The 26,605-nt window shown below is 40.8% G+C and overlaps 1 protein-coding gene across 1 annotated transcript in view; it reads left to right on the top strand.

Annotated features, from left to right (window-relative positions):
- Positions 1–21,532: 21,532 nt before the first annotated feature.
- LOC127911325 (cAMP and cAMP-inhibited cGMP 3',5'-cyclic phosphodiesterase 10A-like) overlaps positions 21,533–26,605 on the top strand; it is a 279,068-nt gene continuing 273,995 nt past the window's right edge. The window contains 1 exon segment of the mRNA XM_052477545.1: positions 21,533–22,115. Within this exon segment, the coding sequence (XP_052333505.1) occupies positions 21,929–22,115 (187 nt within the window). The 5' untranslated portion in view covers positions 21,533–21,928.

The raw sequence follows: 26,605 nt of genomic DNA, 5'->3' as shown, positions 1-26,605 counted from the left end.
TAATGGTACTGTAATGGTATTGTAATGGTACTGTAATGGTACTGTAATGGTATTGTAATGGTACTGTAATGGTACTGTAATGGTATTGTAATGGTACTGTAATGGTATTGTAATGGTACTGTAATGGTATTGTAATGGTTCTGTAATGGTACTGTAATGGTACTGTAATGTAATCAATTAAAATGTCTTACTATATCTTATCCTAGATTTGTCTACAATTATCTTTTATTCTGTTCTATTGATTTACTAAATTGAAACCAGTAGTCAAAGTTTGCACATTAAGGAAGCTTGTGTAGGATGGTAATGCACATTTAGGAAGCGTGTGTAGGATAGTAATGTACATTTAGGAAGCTTTGTGTAGGATATTAATGTACATTTAGGAAGCTTGTGTAGGATGGTAATGTACATTTAGGAAGCTTGTGTAGGATGGTATACATTAAGGAAGCTTGTGTAGGATGGTAATGTACATTTAGGAAGCTTGTGTAGGATGGTAATGTACATTTAGGAAGCTTGTGTCGGATGGTAATGTACATTTAGGAAGCTTGTGTAGGATGGTAATGCACATTAAGGAAGCTTGTGTCGGATGGTAATGTACATTTAGGAAGCTTGTGTAGGATGGTAATGCACATTTAGGAAGCTTGTGTCGGATGGTAATGTACATTTAGGAAGCTTGTGTAGGATGGTAATGCACATTAAGGAAGCTTGTGTAGGATGGTAATGTACATTTAGGAAGCTTGTGTCGGATGGTAATGTACATTTAGGAAGCTTGTGTCGGATGGTAATGTACATTTAGGAAGCTTGTGTAGGATGGTAATGCACATTAAGGAAGCTTGTGTAGGATGGTAATGTACATTTAGGAAGCTTGTGTAGGATGGTATACATTAAGGAAGCTTGTGTAGGATGGTAATGTACATTTAGGAAGCTTGTGTAGGATGGTAATGTACATTTAGGAAGCTTGTGTAGGATGGTAATGTACATTTAGGAAGCTTGTGTAGGATGGTAATGTACATTTAGGAAGCTTGTGTAGGATGGTAATGTACATTTAGGAAGCTTGTGTCGGATGGTAATGTACATTTAGGAAGCTTGTGTAGGATGGTATACATTAAGGAAGCTTGTGTAGGATGGTAATGTACATTTAGGAAGCTTGTGTCGGATGGTAATGTACATTTAGGAAGCTTGTGTAGGATAGTAATGTACATTTAGGAAGCTTGTGTAGGATGGTAATGTACATTTAGGAAGCTTGTGTCGGATGGTAATGTACATTTAGGAAGCTTGTGTAGGATGGTAATGTACATTTAGGAAGCTTGTGTAGGATAGTAATGTACATTTAGGAAGCTTGTGTAGGATAGTAATGTACATTTAGGAAGCTTGTGTAGGATAGTAATGTAAAGTGTTTTTTGCCCCCACAGACTTTTTGAGATGCCTCTAGCTCTGGCTCGGCCAACTCATCCCTCCGCCCTGCGTTCTCTCTCTTTCTTTCTGTCACTATGTCTCTCGCTCTCTCTATATCACTATCTCTGTCTATCTCTCTCTATATCACTATCTCGTCACTCTCTCTATATCACCATCTTTGTCTCTCTATATCACTATCTCTGTCTATCTCTCTCTATATATCACAATCTCTGTCTATCTCTCTCTATATCACTCTCTGTCTATCTCTCTCTATATCACTATCTCTGTCTCTCTATATCACTATCTCTGTCTCTCTCTCTCTATATATCACAATATCTGGCTATCACTCTCTGTCTATCTCTCTCTACATCACTATCTCTGTCTCTCTATACCACTATCTCTGTCTCTCTCTCTCTATATATCACAATATCTGGCTATCACTCTCTGTCTATCTCTCTCTATATCACTAACTCTGTCTATCTCTCTCTATATCATTATCTCTGTCTCTCTATATCACTATCTCTGTCTATCTCTCTCTATATATCACAATATCTGGCTATCACTCTCTGTCTCTCTCTCTCTATATCACTATCTCTGTCTCTCTCTCTATCACTATCTTTGTCACGCTCTCTATATCACCATCTCTGTCTATCTATCTCTCTCTATATCACTATCTCTGTCTATATCACTACTAGCATTTCATAAGTGTCAAAGGCTTTTATTGACAATTACATGAAGTTGATGCAAAAGAGTCAATATTTGCAGTGTTGACCATTCTTTACCATAACCTCTGCAATCCGCCCTGGCATGCTGTCAATTAACTTCTGGGCCACATCCTGACTGATGGCAGCCCATTCTTGCACAATTAACTGTGACAGGATCCTCGCCAGTGTAGGAGGAAGTTAGAACACTGTGAAATGAAACTGTCCACTTTAGGCAGCAACACCGATTGACAATAAATTTCACGTGCTGTTGTGCAAATGGAATAGACAACAGGTGGCATTGGGGTGGCATTTCTTTGGGGGCCCACAGCCCTCCATGTTCTCGCCAGAGGTAGCCTGACTGCCATTAGGTACCGAGATGAGATCCTCAGACCCCTTGTGAGACCATATGCTGGTGTGGTTGGCCCTGGGTTCATCCTAATGCAAGACAATGCTAGACGTCATGTGGCTGGAGTGTGTCAGCAGTTCCTGCAAGAGGAAGGCATTGATGCTATGGACTATGGACTGGCCCGCCCGTTCCCCAGACCTGAATCCAATTGAGCACATTTGGGACATCATGTCTCGCTCCATCCACCAACGGCACTTTGCACCACAGACTGTCCAGGAGTTGGCGGATGCTTTAGTCCAGGTCTGGGAGGAGATCCCTCAGGAGACCATCCGCCACCTCATCAGGAGCATGCCCAGGCGTTGTAGGGAGGTCATACAGACACGTGGAGGCCACACACACTACTGAGCCTCATTTTGACTTGTTTTAAGGACATTACATCAAAGTTGGATCAACCTGTAGTGTGGTTTTCCACTTTAATGTTGAGTGTGACTCCAAATCCAGACCTCCATGGGTTGATAAATTTCATTTCCATTGAATATTTTTGTGTGATTTTGTTGTCAGCACATTCAACTATGTAAAGAAAAAAGTATTTAATAAGAATATTTCATTCATTCAGATCTAGGATGTGTTATTTTAGTGAACCATACATTTCTTTGAGCAGTGTATATATATACAGTATATATATATATATTACATTATGTTACAGTATATATATACAGTATATATATTACATTATGTTACAGTATATATATACAGTATATATATATATATATATTACATTATGTTACAGTATAGTTGTTTGTTATTTCTATTCCGCTTTATTTTCCTGACTCCTTTTCTCCCCTCCTACCTTTGACCCCTCCTACCTTTGACCCCTCCTACCTTTGACCCCCTCCTACCTCGGACCCCCTCCTACCTCAGACCCCCTCCTACCTCTGACCCCCTCCTACCTCTGACCCCCTCCTTACTTCTGACCCCCTCCCATCTCTGACCCCTCCTATCTCTGACCCCCCCCTCCTCCTCTGACCCCCTCCTACCTCTAACCCCGTCTTCTGTTTGCTTTGGCAAAGTGCATTACTGTCACTCAGCTGTATTTTTAGTTTTAAGAAAATAATATGGTATTGACATTAAGAATAATAAAAATATATATAAAAAAACAGTATGAAATACATTAGAAAACATATTAAGACATAACTGTCAAAACAAACTAAATAAAAAAGAGATGATTTATGATGTGTGTCGGTGGTTGTGGGTTTAATCCAGAGGTAGTAGCTCTAACTCCCCAGCAGAGGGCAGAGCAGCAACAAGCTACTGTTCTCAACTGTGGGAGGAACGACTCTGTCTGCTACACAATCAACATCTTGCAAATAAGGAATTCACCCCGCTGGTGATGAACTATGCAAAATATTACATTTGAATTTTTTACTGCCTCGCTCCAGTCTCTCTGAAGTGATGACAAAAGAGACGGATTGTTCACTGAATAAAATATAAATTCCGTTTTGATTTGGCTCAGCATTACATTTCCCACATCAATGGTGTAATTTGATTTAATGCTGCTCTTTAAAAAAATCTATATATTGCTGTAAGGACGTATTTTTGTATCAAACTACCAGCAGTGAAATAAATAATACATTTATTTTATATTTGCAATGTCGTGAGAGTCCCTCTACTCTCTTTAAGCCTCAGGACATGCAGCTCTGGTCGCAGATTGGTTTAATCTCTGAGCATTGCAGTTCATAGAATCAAACAAGGAAGTTGGGTTTTATTATATAGCATTAAACCATATTATATAGCATTAAACCATATTATATAGCAATAAACCATATTATATAGCAATAAACCATATTATATAGCATTAAACCATATTATATAGCATTAAACCATATTATATAGCATTAAACCATATTATATAGCACTAAACCATATTACATAGCAATAAACCATATTACATAGCAATAAACCATATTACATAGCAATAAACCATATTATATAGCATTAAACCATATTATATAGCATTAAACCATATTATATAGCAATAAACCATATTATATAGCAATAAACCATATTATATAGCATTAAACCATATTATATAGCATTAAACCATATTACATAGCAATAAACCATATTACATAGCAATAAACCATATTATATAGCATTAAACCATATTACATAGCAATACACCATATTATATAGCAATAAACCATATTATATAGCACTAAACCATATTACATAGCAATAAACCATATTATATAGCACTAAACCATATTACATAGCAATAAACCATATTATATAGCACTAAACCATATTACATAGCAATAAACCATATTATATAGCACTAAACCATATTATATAGCACTAAACCATATTATATAGCAATAAACCATATTATATAGCAATAAACCATATTATATAGCAATAAACCATATTATATAGCACTAAACCATATTACATAGCAATAAACCATATTATATAGCACTAAACCATATTATATAGCATTAAACCATATTACATAGAAATAAATCATATTATATAGCACTAAACCATATTATATAGCATTAAACCATATTATATAGCAATAAACCATATTATATAGCATTAAACCATATTATATAGCACTAAACCATATTACATAGCAATAAACCATATTATATAGCACTAAACCATATTATATAGCATTAAACCATATTACATAGCAATAAACCATATTATATAGCACTAAACCATATTACATAGCAATAAACCATATTATATAGCACTAAACCATATTACATAGCAATAAACCATATTACATAGCAATAAACCATATTATATAGCATTAAACCATATTACATAGCAATAAACCATATTATATAGCAATAAACCATATTATATAGCACTAAACCATATTACATAGCAATAAACCATATTATATAGCACTAAACCATATTACATAGCAATAAACCATATTATATAGCACTAAACCATATTACATAGCAATAAACCATATTATATAGCATTAAACCATATTACATAGCAATAAACCATATTATATAGCACTAAACCATATTATATAGCATTAAACCATATTATATAGCAATAAACCATATTATATAGCACTAAACCATATTATATAGCACTAAACCATATTACATAGCAATAAACCATATTACATAGCAATAAACCATATTACATAGCAATAAACCATATTACATAGCAATAAACCATATTATATAGCAATAAACCATATTATATAGCATTAAACCATATTATATAGCATTAAACCATATTATATAGCAATAAACCATATTATATAGCATTAAACCATATTATATAGCATTAAACCATATTATATAGCAATAAACCATATTATATAGCATTAAACCATATTATATAGCATTAAACCATATTATATAGCATTAAACCATATTATATAGCAATAAACCATATTATATAGCACTAAACCATATTATATAGCAATAAACCATATTATATAGCAATAAACCATATTATATAGCAATAAACCATATTACATAGCAATAAACCATATTATATAGCATTAAACCACATTATATAGCATTAAACCATATTACATAGCAATAAACCATATTATATAGCATTTAACCATATTACATAGCAATACACCATATTATATAGCAATAAACCATATTATATAGCATTAAACCATATTACATAGCAATAAACCATATTACATAGCAATAAACCATATTATATAGCAATAAACCATATTATATAGCATTAAACCATATTACATAGCAATAAACCATATTATATAGCAATAAACCATATTATATAGCATTAAACCACATTACATAGCAATAAACCATATTATATAGCAATAAACCATATTATATAGCATTAAACCATATTACATAGCAATAAACCATATTATATAGCAATAAACCATATTATATAGCATTAAACCATATTACATAGCAATAAACCATATTATATAGCATTAAACCATATTATATAGCAATAAACCATATTATATAGCAATAAACCATATTATATAGCAATAAACCATATTATATAGCAATAAACCATATTATATAGCATTAAACCATATTATATAGCATTAAACCATATTATATAGCATTAAACCATATTATATAGCATTAAACCATATTACATAGCAATAAACCATATTATATAGCATTAAACCATATTATATAGCACTAAACCATATTATATAGCATTAAACCATATTATATAGCAATAAACCATATTATATAGCAATAAACCATATTATATAGCAATAAACCATATTACATAGCAATAAACCATATTACATAGCAATAAACCATATTACATAGCAATAAACCATATTATATAGCAATAAACCATATTACATAGCAATAAACCATACTATACACAGTGGGGATAACAAGTATTTGATAACCTGCAAAATCGGCAGTGTTTCCTAAAGCATGTAGAGGTTTGTATTTTTTATCATAGGTGCACTTCAACTGTGAGAGACGGAATCTAAAACAAAAATCCAGAAAATCACATTGTATGATTTTTAAGTAATTAGCCACGTTATATAGCAATCAGCCATGTTATACAGCAATGAGCCACGGTATACAGTAATGAGCCACGTTATACAGCAATGAGCCACGTTATACAGTAATGAGCCACGGTATACAGTAATGAGCCATGGTATACAGTAATGAGCCACAGTATACAGTAATGAGCCACGTTATACAGTAATGAGCCACAGTATACAGTAATGAGCCACGTTATACAGTAATGAGCCACGTTATACAGTAATGAGCCACGTTATACAGTAATGAGCCACGTTATACAGCAATGAGCCACGGTATACAGTAATGAGCCATGGTATACAGTAATGAGCCACGTTATACAGCAATGAGCCACGTTATACATTAATGAGCCACGTTATACAGTAATGAGCCACGTTATACAGTAATGAGCCACGTTATACAGCAATGAGCCACGGTATACAGTAATGAGCCATGGTATACAGTAATGAGCCACGGTATACAGCAATGAGCCACGTTGTACATTAATGAGCCACGTTATACAGTAATGAGCCACGTTATACAGTAATGAGCCACGTTATACAGTAATGAGCCACGTTATACAGTAATGAGCCACGTTATACAGTAATGAGCCACGGTATACAGTAATGAGCCACGTTATACAGTAATGAGCCACGTTATACAGTAATGAGCCACGGTATACAGTAATGAGCCACGATATACAGTAATGAGCCACGGTATACAGTAATGAGAATGGGAGAGAACATAATGTATAGGTAGCTGGAGAAAGTAATGTAATCCTGGTTGTGTAAAGTCCATGGTGGATACTAGTAACAGTTTCTCCCTTCGTGTATATTTGCATCCTGCACGATGGTTGTGTAACACATGGGCCTACTGGTATATTTGGGACTCAGGTGTAGTGACGATTCTCAGAAATGGGTTCAATGTTGCTGTTTGTTGTGTTTTTATTTGAACCTATAAACCTTTGATGATGCTGTGTTGTGTTACACCCTGCATCCAATCTTCACCTTATGTAACCATCACCCTCCTGGATGAGAAGGTCAACCACTGAGCATTATGGGGAGATTAGAACCATTCGTCTCCCAGGAACATTCTGTCACAGCCTGAACAGTTTTCCCCCCTCGTCCCAAAGAGGAGAAAAAAATTACTGTGTGCTTGTTTAGTGGGAGAAGGCTATAGGTACGAGTGCCTGTCTGTCCGCCCATCGGTCTAACTCTCCGCCCATCGGTCTGTCTCTCCGTCCATCGGTCTGTCTCTCCGCCCATCGGTCTGTCTCTCCGCACATCGGTCTGTCTCTCCGCCCATCGGTCTGTCTCTCTGCCCATCGGTCTGTCTCTCCGTCCATCGGTCTGTCTCTCCGTCCATCGGTCTGTCTCTCCGCCCATCGGTCTGTCTCTCCGCCCATCGGTCTGTCTCTCCGTCCATCGGTCTGTCTCTCCGTCGATCGGTCTGTCTCTCCGTCCATCGGTCTGTCCGTCCGTCCATCGGTCTGTCTCTCCACCCATCGGTCTGTCTCTCCGTCCATCGGTCTGTCCGTCCGTCCATCGGTCTGTCTCTCCGTCCATCGGTCTGTCTCTCCGCCCATCGGTCTGTCTCTCCACCCATCGGTCTGTCTCTCCGTCCATCGGTCTGTCGGCCCATCGTTCTGTCCGCCCATCGGTCTGTCTCTCCGTCCATCGTTCTGTCCGCCCATCGGTCTGTCTCTCCGCCCATCGGTCTGTCCGTCCGTCCATCGGTCTGTCTCTCCGTCCATCGGTCTGTCTCTCCGTCCATCGGTCTGTCTCTCCGTCCATCGGTCTGTCTGTCAGCCCATCTGTCTGTCTCTCCGCCCATCGGTCTGTCTCTCTGTCCATCGGTCTGTCTCTCCGCCCATCGGTCTGTCTCTCCGTCCATCGGTCTGTCTGTCCGTCCATCGGTCTGTCCGTCCGTCCATCGGTCTGTCTCTCCGTCCATCGTTCTGTCCGCCCATCGGTCTGTCTGTCCGCCCATCGGTCTGTCTCTCCGTCCATCGGTCTGTCTCTCCGTCCATCGGTTTGTCTCTCTGTCCATCGGTCTGTCTCTCCGCCCATCGGTCTGTCTCTCTGTCCATCGGTCTGTCTCTCCGCCCATCTGTCTGTCTCTCCGTCCATCGGTCTGTCTCTCCGCCCATCGGTCTGTCTCTCCGCCCATCGGTCTGTCTCTCCGTCCACCGGTCTGTCTCTCCGCCCATCGGTCTGTCTGTCCGTCCATCGGTCTGTCCGTCCGTCCATCGGTCTGTCTCTCCGTCCATCGTTCTGTCCGCCCATCGGTCTGTCTGTCCGCCCATCGGTCTGTCTGTCCGCCCATCGGTCTGTCTCTCCGTCCATCGGTCTGTCTCTCCGTCCATCGGTTTGTCTCTCTGTCCATCGGTCTGTCTCTCCGCCCATCGGTCTGTCTCTCTGTCCATCGGTCTGTCTCTCCGCCCATCGGTCTGTCTCTCCGTTCATCGGTCTGTCCGCCCATCGTTCTGTCTCTCCGCCCATCGGTCTGTCCGTCCGTCCATCGGTCTGTCTCTCCGTCCATCGTCTGTCCGCCCATCGGTCTGTCTCTCCGCCCATCGGTCTGTCTCTCCGTCCATCGGTCTGTCTCTCCGTCCATCGGTCTGTCTCTCCGTCCATCGGTCTGTCTCTCCGCCCATCGGTCTGTCTCTCCGCCCATCGGTCTGTCTCTCCGTCCACCGGTCTGTCTCTCCGCCCATCGTTCTCTCCGTCCATCTGTCTGTCTCTCCGTCCATCGGTCTGTCTCTCCGTCCATCGGTCTGTCTCTCCGTCCATCGGTCTGTCTCTCCGTCCATCGTTCTCTCCGTCCATCTGTCTGTCTCTCCGTCCATCGGTCTGTCTCTCCGCCCATCGTTCTCTCCGTCCATCTGTCTGTCTCTCCGTCCATCTGTCTGTCTCTCCGTCCATCGGTCTGTCTCTCCGTCCATCGGTCTGTCTCTCCGTCCATCGGTCTGTCTCTCCGTCCATCGGTCTGTCTCTCCGTCCATCGGTCTGTCTCTCCGCCCATCGTTCTCTCCGTCCATCTGTCTGTCTCTCCGTCCATCGGTCTGTCTCTCCGCCCATCGGTCTGTCTCTCCGTCCATCGGTCTGTCTCTCCGTCCATCGGTCTGTCTCTCCGTCCATCGGTCTGTCTCTCCGTCCATCTGTCTGTCTCTCCGTCCATCGGTCTGTCTCTCCGTCCATCGGTCTGTCTCTCCGCCCATCGGTCTGTCTCTCTGCCCATCGGTCTGTCTCTCCGTCCATCGGTCTGTCTCTCTGTCCATCGGTCTGTCTCTCCGTCCATCGTTCTGTCCGTCTCTGTCAACCTGTCTGTCTATTATAGCTTCACTAATGCATGCTCTCCCAATTTAATGTCCTCGCCTCAGTACACATCATTATTCCTGATCCATTATAATGCACTGGTGTGTGTGTGTGTGTGTGTGTGTGTGTGTGTGTGTGTGTGTGTGTGTGTGTGTGTGTGTGTGTGTGTGTGTGTGTGTGTGTGTGTGTGTGTGTGTGTGTGTGTGTGTGTGTGTGTGTGTGTGTGTGTGTGTGTGTGTGTGCATTAAAACACATTGTGGAAGGTTCTCAGATAATAATGATGATGTTGCTTACAGCCTGTTAAGGAGAGGAATTAAGGGGGTATCACATTGACGTCACCAGGGCTGATCTTTAGGCTTCAGTGAAGCCGTATAAATGCCTCAGTTTTTAACATATGTTATGTGGAAGGGACATCTACCCATTCCCCACTTGATTAGTTTATAGTTACTTCTGTTGTAAGATTATGTATTAAACTGTAAATTCCTCACTGTGTTCACTGCTCTGTGGTAACTGTCATATTCAAAGAAAAGAACGGAATGGGCCTTTAGCAAAATACACAGCACATAAATGGCGCTTAAAATATTACGTCAGCTAGAGCGCTCACTAACGACAAGGTTGTGTTGCGGGCCAGTGGATGCGTTCGTTTTAGCGCCAGGTTCCTTAGGTAGTCAGAGATTTCACTTTCGGATTAATGGAATGGTCTAAAATTTGCAAACTTATAGCAGATACTAAAATGAATTAAATGCTCTGCGATTTCATGTTAGTCTTTGTGAAAAGATGAGATTGTAGTTTAAAAAGCAAGCTTGATCTATTTGGTACTTCTGAGACATAAAAAAAAGAGAGTATAACGTAGTTTTTTAAACGAAAATAAAAGCTCCAACTAAAAGCCTTGAAGGGAGAAAATTTTCCCCTGTAGTAATAATCCCATTAGGACCCTATTGAAAAAAATGTCAGAGAGCACTAGCATTGACGCAAGTAGCTCTCTGACGTCAGTTGGCTATCTGCAGTGAAAGAGAAAAGGGGGGACAGAGAACGAGAGAGAGACACTACATTAAACAAAAGGAGCTTTGACTGCCTTTCAGAGGGAGATGGGGAATAAGCAGGCGTATAAATGTAAATCACAAATTAATACAAATTTGACAGGGTACATTTTAGTAACTGTATATTTCAATCAGAGAGAGAGAGAGAGAGAGAGAGATTACCACAGGCTGCAGTGTGTTTTTGGCTCAGCAGGTGTCCAGTTCCAAGACTTCCTCAAGTGAAATAAGTAGCCTAATGAAATAGGATAACACACACACACACACAATTGTGCATAAGAGGCTGCCTGAGAATTTAACAAGTAAATAGAGATTTTTTTTTTTAATCTCAAAATGATAGGAGTAAAAATGATTGGCACCCCTGTTTTCAATACTTTTCACTACCTCAACTTTGCAAAGGAAACGGCACTGAGCCTTTTATCCTGAAATGTTTTATGAGATTAAGAGAACACATTGGGAGGGGACCTTAGGACCATGCCTCCACATGGAATCTTTCCAGATCCCTGATATCCTTTGTCTGTACTTATGGGCGGTCCTCTTCAACTCAAACCACAGGTTTACAATGGGGTTCAGGTCCGGAGACTGAGACGGTCATTCAAAATTTTGTTTTTTTTTGTTGTTCATTAACGATAAACATGTTTTTTTTAAAAGGGGGGGATGGGGGGGGCACAATCTAACAATGTAATTGTCTGCATTTGTGGCTTCTATCAATGTAATTGTCTGCATTTGTGGCTTCTATCAATGTAATTGTCTGCATTTGTGGCTTCTATCCATGTAATTGTCTGCATTTGTGGCTTCTATCAATGTAATTGTCTGCATTTGTGGCTTCTATCCATGTAATTGTCTGCATTTGTGGCTTCTATCAATGTAATTGTCTGCATTTTTCATTCCCCATAAAAATATATTTTTTTTAATATATTTATTACAACAACAATAAAAAAGTATATATATATATTTTTATTTCTTTATTTTCCCCTAATTCGATTAAACTAATAGACAACAATACTTAGGCCTCCATTCCAGCTAATACATACATTTCACGGACAGTATATCTTACATTAGTTATCTTTCGTTTATTTTTAGTCCTAGCCTTCAGCTCCACTCAACCCCTCCCATCTATCTCTGAAGACCATCCAGTCCTAGCCTTCAGCTCCACTCAACCCCTCCCATCTATCTCTGAAGACCATCCCGCTTTGATTTCCATGTCGTATATTTTTTCCACTGTGACGTTTCATAAAAGTTAAGAAACCTTTCTATTCTCATAGTCTTTGCTTAAGAGTATTATTATATCATTTATCGATTGACTGACTTTTCCAATCACCCGGCAGGGCTTTTTGCAGAGTGCTATTTGCAGAGTGCTATTTGCAGAGTGCTATTTGCAGAGTGCTATTTGCAGAGTGCTATTTGCAGAGTGCTATTTGCAGAGTGCTATTTGCAGAGTGCTATTTGCAGAGTGATATTTGCAGAGTGCTATTTGCAGAGTGCTATTTGCAGAGTGATATTTGCAGAGTGCTATTTGCAGAGTGCTATTTGCAGAGTGATATTTGCAGAGTGCTATTTGCAGAGTGCTATTTGCAGAGTGCTATTTGCAGAGTGATATTTGCAGAGTGCTATTTGCAGAGTTAGGTTCAAGTAAATGTTGCAGAGTGAATTTGCAGAGTGCTATTTCCTGAATTTGCGAGGGAAAAAACAGAGCTGGGATGAGTTATTTTCATAGTGCTAACACTAGTATTTGTCAAAGTATTTGCAGACACCTCAGAGTGCTCATTTCAGAGTGATATTTGCAGGGTTTTTCTTTATTTTGACTGATATTTACTAGAGTGCATTGCAGACTAAGAGTGAAAACATCAAAACTATGCAAGAACACATTTGCAGAGTGCTATTTTGCAGAGTGTATTAACCAAGTGCTATTTGGGAAGTGCTATTAAACAAAGTCTAATTTGCATATATTTTAGATTCTTCAAAGACTATTTGCAGAGTGCTATTTGCAGAGTGATATTTGCTTGAGTTGACAGCTTTGCACACTCTTGGAATTCTCTCAACCAGCTTCAGAGTGCTATTTGGAATGCTTTTCCAACAGTGCTATTTGCAGAGAAGGAGTTGCAGATGATATTTGAAATTTCTAAATTATTAGCATAACACACACCAAAACAGAAATGGATGGTTCTTATCCTATATAAAACAATTGGATGATGAAGTACACATAAAATGGGGACCACTTTTGGCTTTAAAATAAAATAAATAATTAAAACATCAAAACTAAAAACTAACACATAAATTGTGTAGTAACCAAAAAAGTAAAATATGTTAAGCAAGATCTAAATATTTTAGATTTTCAATAGGATCTGCAACTTTTCTGTTTACACTGGTCTTGGATGTGGGTTTGGTCTAGAAGAGATACACCTTTTGTCGAAATGGACTTTTCACAGCAGGTTTAGGAGAATTTACGCAGCAGGTTAAGATATTTAGATTAAGGTTAGTGTTAGCTAAAAATACATGGCTCTGAGCAACATTGGGTGTGAAAACAACCGGAACATGTGGCTCTGAGCAACATTGGGTGTGGTTAAAGGAACATGGATTTGGCTCTGAGCAACATTGGGTGGATTTGGTAAAATACGAGTCGAGAGCATGTGGCTCTGAGCAACATTGGATCTGGCAACTTTTCTGTTTACACATGTGTCTCTGAGCAACATTGGGTGTGGTTAGAAGAGATACACCTTTTGTCGAACATGTGACTTTTCACAGCAGGTTTGAGCAACAGGTTGGGATTAAGGTTAGTGTTAGCTAAAATACATGGCTCTGAGCAACATTGGGTGTGGTTACGGTCGGAACATGTGGCTCTGAGCAACATTGAAATGGTGTGGTTAGCAACATTGGGTGTGGTTCGGAACATGTGGCTCTGAGCAACATTGGGTGTGGTTACGGTCGGAACATGTGGCTCTGAGCAACATTGGGTGTGGTTACGGTCGGAACATGTGGCTCTGAGCAACATTGGGTGTGGTTACGGTCGGAACATGTGGCTCTGAGCAACATTGGGTGTGGTTACGGTCGGAACATGTGTCTCTGAGCAACATTGGGTGTGGTTACGGTCGGAACATGTGGCTCTGAGCAACATTGGGTGTGGTTACGGTCGGAACATGTGTCTCTGAGCAACATTGGGTGTGGTTACGGTCGGAACATGTGGCTCTGAGCAACATTGGGTGTGGTTACGGTCGGAACATGTGGCTCTGAGCAACATTGGGTGTGGTTACGGTCGGAATATGTGGCTCTGAGCAAGTGTGATGTCATTAATATTTGTTACAAATGTACTTATGTTACTGTTAAGTTGTCTATTGTTTTTGTCTACAAGCATTTCGCTACACCAGCAATAACATCTGCTAAACACGTGTATATGACCAATACAATTTGATGTTTCTGTTTATTGTAAAAAAAAAAAGAAATCAACATAATTAATATATAAACATATTTTTTATAGCGTACCGTAAATACCGTAGTATATAGACAAACAAAATAAGGATAGAAATGGAACTATACAGGAGCTTCCTTCCTAAACCATGTTGCATACTTGATTAACGCAATGATTCGCAAATGTCTGGATATTTTAAAAGTCTTTAATTTTCAATTTGGCTAAGAGCAAAAATGCCATCTACTGGTATTAAGGTAATTCTTGCAGCAACATGTGGTCTGGGAGAGCCATTGTCTTTACACCACGGGAGGCTGGTGGCATCTTAATTGGGGAGGACAGGCGCGTGGTAATAAGGGACATGGGTTCCATGTGTTTGATGCCATTTAATTTGCTCATTTCCAGCCATTATTATGAGCCGTCCTCCCCTCAGCAGCCACCACTGCACCGCTCAGAGGGGGGTATGTGGTGTAGACGTCTACCTCAAGGGGTAGTGTGGGAGACATCGGTCTCTTTACAGTACACACATTTCTATCCTGGACCGAGCTTGTGTCCTCAAAGTAGTGTAGAGTAGATTAGTGTAGTGTAGAGTATTGTAGATTAGAACAGAGTAGAGTAGATTAGTATAGATTAGAGTAGAGTAGTGTAGAGTATAACAGAGTAGAGTAGAACAGAGTAGATTAGTGTAGAGTTGGTTAGTGTAGTATAATGTGGTGTCTTTGGCTATGCCAGATTAAGTGATATGACATGCTATTCTATAAAATCCTTTCTCTGTCATTAATATTACCTGATTGAGCTAATCATGTAAATGTAATTAACTAGGATGTTGGGGCACCACGGAATAATATTTATTGAGCGGTTATCTTCCGAATAAACTCTTAATGACCTAGTAATATTTTACATCAATAGCAATCAATATTAATCGTCACCTTAATTCAGTCTCATCTGAAAGTTGTAAATTCTAACAAGTAGAACCAGCAATACAAAATTGGGTTGAATTATTTATTAACTAAATACCTAACCAATCACACAGAATTACATATACACAGAATGAATCATACCTTGATGACAAATGATGTCACAAAGGAAAATTCTCTAGAGGACGGAACAGATATGACAGCTGGTTACACAAAGAAAAGGGGAATTGTGTTTGAGTGAAAGAGCGGGAAGACTGAGGAACAAAGGGAGAAGCGATGTCTCTATTGGGCCGTAGGCAGCTACTCTATCGTAAATACAGAATCTTATGCATTTTCAATTACTGCCCATTTGGAAAAGGAAAATGGAATAAATATTTACTTTGAGCTGCGCTTTGGTAGGTTGGTGGTAGATGGAAAGCCGTGTTTCCCAACAGAGTCATTTGTCCTTTGAAGAATGTATCTGGTGGTAAATTGGATACATTGTAGTGTCGTCGTTGGGTGGTAGACGGGATACTCTGTCTGTCCTTTCCGAGCCCATGTTTTTAGCTGATGTTGCTAACTCAACGGCTAGGAGGTATAACTTCTGTAGTGAATAAGAGTTCAAAGTTCATACCATTCACAACCAAAGCTCACGCTGAGGTTGGCTTAGTTCTGTAGTTGACATGTTAGTCCTTTTTAACATATGGACCATCGTCCTCACATCCTCGGAACAGAAGTTTATATTGTCGTCAAGGCTTTATATAGGAAGTTTTATTGGTTATAACCAATGTCTTTTCACGTGGGCGGGCCACTGAGTCAGGCCTAATTCACTCATGAAAACCCAATTCTCACATTTTAGAAGGTAACATCACATTTCATCCCATCACATAATTTCATATTCAAACATTTAAATTGCACAACAAGTCCATGTAAATCTGATAACTATAATGTGTAGACTTTCCACTGTAGAGTTTATGTCATCCTATCATTGATGTGAATGTGTCAGATGACAACCGAACCGACATCATATTCATTAAGTACCAACACACATGTTCAACTGGTTGGATTACCAGAATATGGTTAATTTCCCCCCACCTTCTGATGTTCCCAGAATCTCTATGTTAACCAAGGGATTTTCAATAGTCCCAACAGTAGGGTAGAGAGAGGAAAAAGGGGGGAGAGCTATTTATGACTATCATAAACCTACCCCCAGGCCAGCGTAATGACAGTAGACTAGAGTAAAGAGGCCCTTCGATTAATGTGCTTTTGTGAGATTGGAAAGACATGGTTGCACGGATCCAGGGCCGGTCCATCTATTAGGCAGAATTAGGCGGCAGCCTATGGTGGCAGATTGACGAGGGTGGCATTTTCCAAGCTAAATTGACCAAGACGCACCTCCAACAAACACATAAAACCTCATAAAAAACAATGAACATTTCTCAACCAATAGCATTTGGGTTTTTTAGGTGAGTGCTAACGCCGCCGTGTGATAAGCAGTGCCCACTTTGTCAAAGGCAGGGGCGCAAAATATGTTGTCCATTCCCAGGATGCTGTTGGAGAGATGCATCACTGTCGCACTCCAAAAAAAGAATCTAACATATAAATGTAGCAGATATAGCATATGGTAGAAAGAGTATGTGGCCTTTTCAGTAGCCTACAGACTGGAGATAAAATGTATATAGTGCACGTTTCTCCGATCAATAATCTAAATTACACCCAATCAAAAATAAAAACAATAAAATGCACTGACATGTTAACAAATTCCTTACCATAAAAACAGAACAAGGTCAAAGGACCTAGACTGGACAATCAGACTACTCTCAACTGCTGTCCAGGAGTTTCATCCCGTGGGCTAAAATTGTCATGATCAGTGGTTTCAAGTTTGTATCTGTACATTTTTTGACGAGCAGCCAGCTCACGAACAAATGCGCCAGGGAGAACACAACAAGCACACAGATGCAATAAGTGAAAACACATTATCTAACTGGGATCGCTAGCTGACATAATGTCACAAAGCATTAACTAACTGGGGATCACTAGCTAGCATAATGTCATAAAGCATTATCTAACTGGGGATAGCTAGCTAGACTAATGTCACAAAGCATTATCTAACTGGGGATAGCTAGCTAGACTAATGTCACAAAGCATTATCTAACTGGGGATAGCTAGCTAGACTAATGTCACAAAGCATTAACTAACTGGGGATAGCTAGCATAATGTCACATAGCATGATGCGCTAGCCAGTTAACGTTCATTCTGAAATAACTTTACATTTCCTGAGTTAGTCTGATATGAGTTTATAAATACTTGAAATTGCCATGGTAGCGAGCTACCATCTAGTTCTAGCTAGCTGCTTATCAAAGGTACATAATTGGTTAATTTGACCAAAATAATCAACCAAACCATTTCTCGAAATTACTGTTGCTGGCTAATTAATTTGATCATGCTTTGTGATACACCAGGTGTTATGTTGTTTTAGTCCAAACAACAGTCGCCCCGTCACCTACGGTACAACCTGATAAACAGCGTCAGGGGGAAACAAAATTGGCAATGCTTTATTTGTCCTACCAGATCCATGATGAGAAGGAGGAGCCAGTGTATACCTCTGTCCCTCCCCTCTTGTATGATGTAGTTGCCCGGGTTTATCAGGTCCCAGGCTCCTATGACTGTTATGATCATTTATTTTCAAGTTCATTACAATGTGCTTTAGCTCCATCTGTACCTGATAGAGCAGATCTAGACGCGTGTGGTAGTAAGCAGTCTGGAGGGGAAAACAACTCATTGGGAGGAGACTAGAGCAGACCCAGAAACCCAGGAGTAAACCCAGGAGTAAACCCAGAAACCCAGAAGTAAACCCAGAAGTAAACCCAGGAGTAAACCCAGGAGTAAACCCAGAAGTAAACCCAGAAGTAAACCCAGAAACCCAGAAGTAAACCCAGGAGTAAACCCAGAAACCCAGGAGTAAACCCAGAAACCCAGAAGTAAACCCAGGAGTAAACCCAGAAACCCAGAAGTAAACCCAAGAGTAAACCCAGAAGTAAACCCAGAAGTAAACCCAGGAGTAAACCCAGAAGTAAACCCAGGAGTAAACCCAGAAACCCAGAAGTAAACCCAGGAGTAAACCCAGAAACCCAGAAGTAAACCCAGGAGTAAACCCAGAAACCCAGGAGTAAACCCAGGAGTAAACCCAGAAACCCAGAAGTAAACCCAGGAGTAAACCCAGAAACCCAGAAGTAAACCCAGGAGTAAACCCAGAAACCCAGAAGTAAACCCAGGAGTAAACCCAGAAGTAAACCCAGAAGTAAACCCAGAAACCCAGAAGTAAACCCAGGAGTAAACCCAGAAACCCAGGAGTAAACCCATAAACCCAGAAGTAAACCCAGGAGTAAACCCAGAAACCCAGAAGTAAACCCAAGAGTAAACCCAGAAGTAAACCCAGAAGTAAACCCAGGAGTAAACCCAGAAACCCAGATGTAAACCCAGGAGTAAACCCAGAAACCCAGGAGTAAACCCAGAAACCCAGAAGTAAACCCAGGAGTAAACCCAGAAGTAAACCCAGAAGTAAACCCAGAAGTAAACCCAGAAACCCAGAAGTAAACCCAGGAGTAAACCCAGAAACCCAGGAGTAAACCCAGAAACCCAGAAGTAAACCCAGGAGTAAACCCAGAAACCCAGAAGTAAACCCAAGAGTAAACCCAGAAGTAAACCCAGAAGTAAACCCAGGAGTAAACCCAGAAACCCAGAAGTAAACCCAGGAGTAAACCCAGAAACCCAGAAGTAAACCCAGGAGTAAACCCAGAATCCCAGAAGTAAACCCAGGAGTAAACCCAGAAACCCAGAAGTAAACCCAGGAGTAATCCCAGAAGTAAACCCAGAAGTAAACCCAGGAGTAAACCCAGAAACCCAGAAGTAAACCCAGGAGTAAACCCAGAAACCCAGAAGTAAACCCAGGAGTAAACCCAGAATCCCAGAAGTAAACACAGAAACCCAGAAGTAAACCCATAAGTAAACCCAGAAGTAAACCAGAAACCCAGAAGTAAACCCAGAAACCCAGAAGTAAACCCAGAAACCCAGAAGTAAACCCAGAAGTAAACCCAGAAACCCAGAAGTAAACCCAGAAACCCAGAAGTAAACCCAGAAGTTCTGGCTGGACGCACAATTGAGCACCCCAGGACGGTCCAGTCACTTTGCGCTGTTATTATTTATGCTATGAAATGCGATTTAATTGGGGCAGTTATCCCACATAGTAAATAGCTGGCAACACAATCCAAACAATGTTGGCCTGGCCTGTGCAACCACAGAGGCTCAGCTGCTGCTGCTGGCAGTCACTGAGGGACAGAGTAGTAAGTGACTGAACAGCTTGTTTTGAACAACATTTTGGAAACAGGAAAATGTACACATTTACTGCACTTTCAGGAGCATTTAAAACATAATCCATGAATTTATATATGTAAACTCCCTTTTTCAGGACCCTGTCTTCCAAAGATAATTCGTAAAAATCCCCAAAATAACTTCACAGATCTTCATTGTAAAGGGTTTAAACACTGTTTCCCATGCTTGTTCAATGAACCATAAACAATTAACGAACATGCACCTGTGGAACGGTCGTTAAGACACTAACAGCTTACAGACGGTAAGCAATTAAGGTCACAGTTATGAAAACTTAGGACACTAAAGAGGACTTTCTACTGACTATGAAAAACACCAAAAGAAAGATGCCCAGGGTCCCTGCTCATCTGCGTGAACGTGCCTTAGGCATGCTGCAAGGAGGCAATACATTGCAATGTCCGTACTGAGAGACGCCTAAGACAGCGTTACAGGGAGACAGGACGGACAGCTGATCGTCCTCGCAGTGGCAGATCACGTGTAACAACACCTGAACAGTATCGGTACATCCGAACATCACCCCTGCGGGACAGGTACAGGATGGCAGCAACAACTGCCCGAGTTACACCAGGAACGCACAATCCCTCCATCAGTGCTCAGACTGTCCGCAATAGGCTGAGAGAGGCTGGACTGAGGGCTTGTAGGACTGTTGTAAGGCAGGTTCTCACCAGACATCACAGTCAACAACGTCGCCTATGGGCAAAAACCCACCGTCCATACTGCTCGTTCTGTGCGTGATTTCCTGCAGACAGGAATGTCAGTGTTCTGCCATGGCCAGCGAAGAGCCCAGATCTCAATCCCATTGAGCACGTCTGGGACCTGTTGGATCAGAGGGTGAGGTCTAGGGCCACCCCCCCCCCCAAAAAAAAATGTCTGGGAACTTTCAGGTGCCTTGTTGGAAGAGTGGGGTAACATCTCAGCAAGACCTGGCAAATCTGGTGCAGTCCATGAGGAGGAGATGCACTGCAGTACTTAATGCAGCTGGTGGCCACACCAGATACTAACTGTTACTTTTGATTCCCCCCCTCTCCCTTTGTTCTGGGACACATTATTCCATTTATGTTAGTCACATGTCTGTGGAATTTGATCAGTTGTTGAATGTTCATACAAATATTTACACATGTTAAGTTTGCTGAAAATAAACACAGTTGACAGTGAGAGGACATTTATTTTGTTGCTGAGTTTACTTAGCATGTTAGCTAACCGTTCCCCGAACTCTTCAAGCTAACGCCTAAACTTAAACCCAACCCTAGCCCCTAACACCTAGCCTAACTAATGTAAACCATATAGCTAGAATAAGTAATATATATGTTTTGCAAATTCGTAATATTGTACATACAGTATAATAAGAATGTATTGCGTCACATATCATGGTGATGGACAACCACAAATGAATATATACCATATGAAACCTAACATATACTAAAATGGAGTGTCTTAAATAATAATATGAAATGCTCTGAAACCAGGTTGAGATTTGAGGGGTTGCCTAGGGCGGCAGACCGGTCAGGACCGGGCCTGCAAGGATCAGTAACCAGTTGCCTCTCATGCGTAATTTCCAACCGAACATGGCCAAACCTTATAATCCTGGACACACGTGATCAACAAATCAGCTCAGTTGCAATATTTGTCAGGGGGGATAAACGAAGCCTCTCTCGCTATCCCTAAAAAAAAAAATCACTTAGTGTCCCATCACTGCTAGCATCCGTATTAGCCTTCATTCTGACAATCTCTCTATTCGTGTTTTGCGTATCCAGTGTCCGGGGCATCCATTCACGTACCTCCCTACTTGCTCTACTCTCACTGGTTTGGAGACGCGCCGGAGGGGAGGACACAGAACGAAGAGCGAGGTCTGTTTGATGTAATTGAAGTGTGTTTTTCTCCGTTCGGATTTGTACACTCGCCATCCGCTGTGACTGTCTGTTGCATGTGCGTGCCTCGCCAGTTGATAGTAGATCCGCTGTTTGGCTACCACTCACTCCTCCACCGCTGTCAAAGAACAAAAACAAGGGAGCAACAAATGTCGAAGAGACGCAAAAGTCCTGATGATGAAGAGGAGGCTATCGAGTACATCGGAAAAGACTTCCCGCGTGCGGGTTGTAGCAGTGATCAAGGTACGTAGCGCGGTGACTCTTTCAGTGATACTTAATGATGGGCAATGGCTTTAAAAGGTGCACTTAATGATGGGTAATGGCTTTAAAAGGTGTATGTAATGATGTGTAATGGCTTTAAAAGGTGTATGTAATGATGGGTAATGGCTTTAAAAGGTGTATGTAATGATGGGTAATGGCTTTAAAAGGTGTATGTAATGATGGGTAATGGCTTTAAAGGTGTATGCAATGATGGGTAATGGCTTTAAAAGGTGTATGTAATGATGGGTAATGGCTTTAAAAGGTGTATGTAATGATGGGTAATGGCTTTAAAAGGTGTACTTAATGATGGGTAATGGCTTTAAAAGGTGTATGTAATGATGGGTAATGGCTTTAAAAGGTGTATGTAATGATGGGTAATGGCTTTAAAAGGTGTATGTAATGATGGGTAATGGCTTTAAAAGGTGTATGTAATGATGGGTAATGGCTTTAAAAGGTGTATGTAATGATGGGTAATGGCTTTAAAAGGTGTATGTAATGATGGGTAATGGCTTTAAAAGGTGTATGTAATGATGGGTAATGGCTTTAAAAGGTGTATGTAATGATGGGTAATGGCTTTAAAAGGTGTATGTAATGATGGGTAATGCCTTTAAAAGGTGTGTGGCAACTTATGTGACTGGTGCGCTACTTTTGTGACACGTTTGCATGAACAGAGTATATATATATATATATATATAGCAGGCAACTTGTTTCCAGCAATGCATAGATCGATCACATTGAATTCACATAGCAATGCTATTATAATAATTATTATTATTATTATTATTAAAGAACAAAACGTTATTTATCTATAGTAGTGCTGCTTATGCCCAAATGTGGGCATCTCTCTCGCTCTCCTCTGTTAATGAAAACTTTTCTGAGAAGAGAACTTTTAGAACCCTGTCCCGGGTGTTTTTTTTCTTCACACCTATTGTGACATCACCGTATTTGTTTATTAGTTCAACTGACCGACTGGGTTGGCATGAACATGCTGCACCCGCCTCCAGCCATCGGCCTTCTAGGGCTCTCCAGCTCCACGTGGAGCTGTTTACACTCACCAAGGAAAACAAGGGTTTCTTATTTGAAACGGTCACCTTCTTTCAGTCCGTGTTCTTCTGTTTGTTGCCAACTGAATGTGGCCCATGTCATGCGACCGCAACAGAGCGTTTGGCTATGTGTTTTGAGTCTAGGCCCAAACCGGAGTTTCCCTCTTTGGCTAAGAGAACAGAGGATAGGAAGGGGAACTGGGTTCGTCCTCGTCCCAGACAGAGCAGAGGCATCTGGGGATGCACTTCTAGAGAACTGAGAGGATTTTTATTGGTATAAGAAATATGGTGAACCTTTCCCCTTAGCCTATCAGAGTGCAAGGTGGAGGGATTGCGAAATTGATTCATCTCAGTTCTCCACAAGTGCATAAGGTATAGATAGGGCTTAGTGTGTAGAGTTTAGGGGTCCATTTGGCATTGGTCCTTAAACCGAAACCACAATGGCCAGAGTAGAGCGTCAGTTCACATACACCGCATAGCGTATGGGAGCCACCGAAGTGTGCCTCCTGTATATGGTGGCTCATGAACGCGAGGAGAGTTGTAGCGAATACACCCGAGCCAGTTTATAAAGAATTCAGATAGTCCAGTTCTTTCTACATAACATAATTCTCTCTTGAACTGAGTTTGTCAAGTTTCCCAGCTCAAGCCCGGCTAGGCCATATGCCTGTGCTCGAAATCAACTTAGGTCTGCAAAAAGTTATTTAAAAAACAAACATGTATTATTGGCACTGACAGCCAAATGTATCAACACTAAATAGATACTTTTTAACTAACTGTACACAATGCCAGATGTAACAATGCGCAAACAGTCTATTTTTTCTGGCGATTTATCTGCTCGCGGTCACCAGCATTGCTTTGTGTAGACGTGAGCAAAAATAGACTCATTTGAAGCACATGTTGATGCTCGCGGCCCCGTCTGTGTTTTCTTATTCACTACTGTTGCGTTCTGATTCCAGCATGGACACGCTCGTTCATGCATGTAAAAATAACACTTTTAGTTTCCTTTGGGCTAGAGCCCTCCCACCATAACATACCATCTATTAGCATTTAGCCCCTCCCACCATAACATACCATCTATTAGCATTTAGCTCCTCCCACCATAACATACCATCTATTAGCATTTAGCTCCTCCCACCATAACATACCATCTATTAGCATTTAGCTCCTCCCACCATAACAAACCATCTATTAGCATTTAGCTCCTCCCACCATAACATACCATCTATTAGCATTTAGCTCCTCCCACCATAACATACCATCTATTAGCATTTAGCTCCTCCCACCATAACAAACCATCTATTAGCATTTAGCTCCTCCCACCATAACATACCATCTATTAGCATTTAGCTCCTCCCACCATAACAAACCATCTATTAGCATTTAGCTCCTCCCACCATAACATACCATCTATTAGCATTTAGCTCCTCCCACCATAACATACCATCTATTAGCATTTAGCTCCTCCCACCATAACATACCATCTATTAGCATTTAGCTCCTCCCACCATAACAAACCATCTATTAGCATTTAGCTCCTCCCACCATAACATACCATCTATTAGCATTTAGCTCCTCCCACTATAACATACCATCTATTAGCATTTAGCTCCTCCCACCATAACATACCATCTATTAGCATTTAGCTCCTCCCACCATAACATACCATCTATTAGCATTTAGCTCCTCCCACCATAACATACCATCTATTAGCATTTAGCTCCTCCCACCATAACATACCATCTATTAGCATTTAGCTCCTCCCACCATAACAAACCATCTATTAGCATTTAGCTCCTCCCACCATAACATACCATCTATTAGCATTTAGCTCCTCCCACCATAACAAACCATCTATTAGCATTTAGCTCCTCCCACCATAACACACCATCTATTAGCATTTAGCTCCTCCCACCATAACAAACCATCTATTAGCATTTAGCTCCTCCCACCATAACAAACCATCTATTAGCATTTAGCCCCTCCCACCATAACAAACCATCTATTAGCATTTAGCCCCTCCGACCATTTCAAACCATCTACTAGCAACTAGCTCCTCCCACCATAACAAACCATCTATTAGCATTTAGCCCCTCCCACCATAACAAACCATCTATTAGCATTTAGCTCCTCCCACCATAACAAACCATCTACTACCAATTAGCTCCTCCCACCATAACATACCATCTATTAGCATTTAGCTCCTCCCACCATAACAAACCATCTATTAGCATTTAGCTCCTCCCACCATAACAAACCATCTATTAGCATTTAGCTCCTCCCACCATAACATACCATCTATTAGCATTTAGCTCCTCCCACCATAACAAACCATCTATTAGCATTTAGCTCCTCCCACCATAACAAACCATCTATTAGCATTTAGCTCCTCCCACCATAACATACCATCTATTAGCATTTAGCTCCTCCCACCATAACAAACCATCTATTAGCATTTAGCTCCTCCCACCATAACAAACCATCTATTAGCATTTAGCTCCTCCCACCATAACAAACCATCTACTACCAATTAGCTCCTCCCACCGTAACAAACCATCTATAAGCAACTAGTTCCTCCCACCGTAACAAACCATCTACAAGCAACTAGCTCCTCCCACCATAACAAACCATCTACGAGCAATTAGCTCCTCCCACCATAACAAACCATCTACTACCACCATCTACAAGCAACTAGCTGCTCCCCACCGTAACAAACCATCTATTAGCAACTAGCTTCCACCATAACAAACCTCCCACCGTAACAAACCATCTACTAGCAACTAGCTCCTCCCAAACCATAACAGCTCCTCCCACCATAACAACAACCATCTATTAGCATTTAGCCCCTCCCACCATAACAAACCATCTATTAGCATTTAGCTCCTCCCACCATAACAAACCATCTACTACCAATTAGCTCCTCCCACCATAACATACCATCTATTAGCATTTAGCTCCTCCCACCATAACAAACCATCTATTAGCATTTAGCTCCTCCCACCATAACAAACCATCTATTAGCATTTAGCTCCTCCCACCATAACATACCATCTATTAGCATTTAGCTCCTCCCACCATAACAAACCATCTATTAGCATTTAGCTCCTCCCACCATAACAAACCATCTATTAGCATTTAGCTCCTCCCACCATAACAAACCATCTATTAGCATTTAGCTCCTCCCACCATAACAAACCATCTATTAGCATTTAGCTCCTCCCACCATAACAAACCATCTATTAGCATTTAGCTCCTCCCACCATAACAAACCATCTATTAGCATTTAGCCCCTCCCACCATAACAAACCATCTATTAGCATTTAGCTCCTCCCACCATAACAAACCATCTATTAGCATTTAGCCCCTCCCACCATAACAAACCATCTATTAGCATTTAGCCCCTCCGACCATTTCAAACCATCTACTAGCAAC

The sequence above is a fragment of the Oncorhynchus keta genome, chromosome 24 (assembly GCF_023373465.1).
Source record: "Oncorhynchus keta strain PuntledgeMale-10-30-2019 chromosome 24, Oket_V2, whole genome shotgun sequence".
Lineage (NCBI taxonomy): Eukaryota > Metazoa > Chordata > Actinopteri > Salmoniformes > Salmonidae > Oncorhynchus > Oncorhynchus keta.
This window is presented reverse-complemented; position numbering and strand designations above follow the sequence as displayed.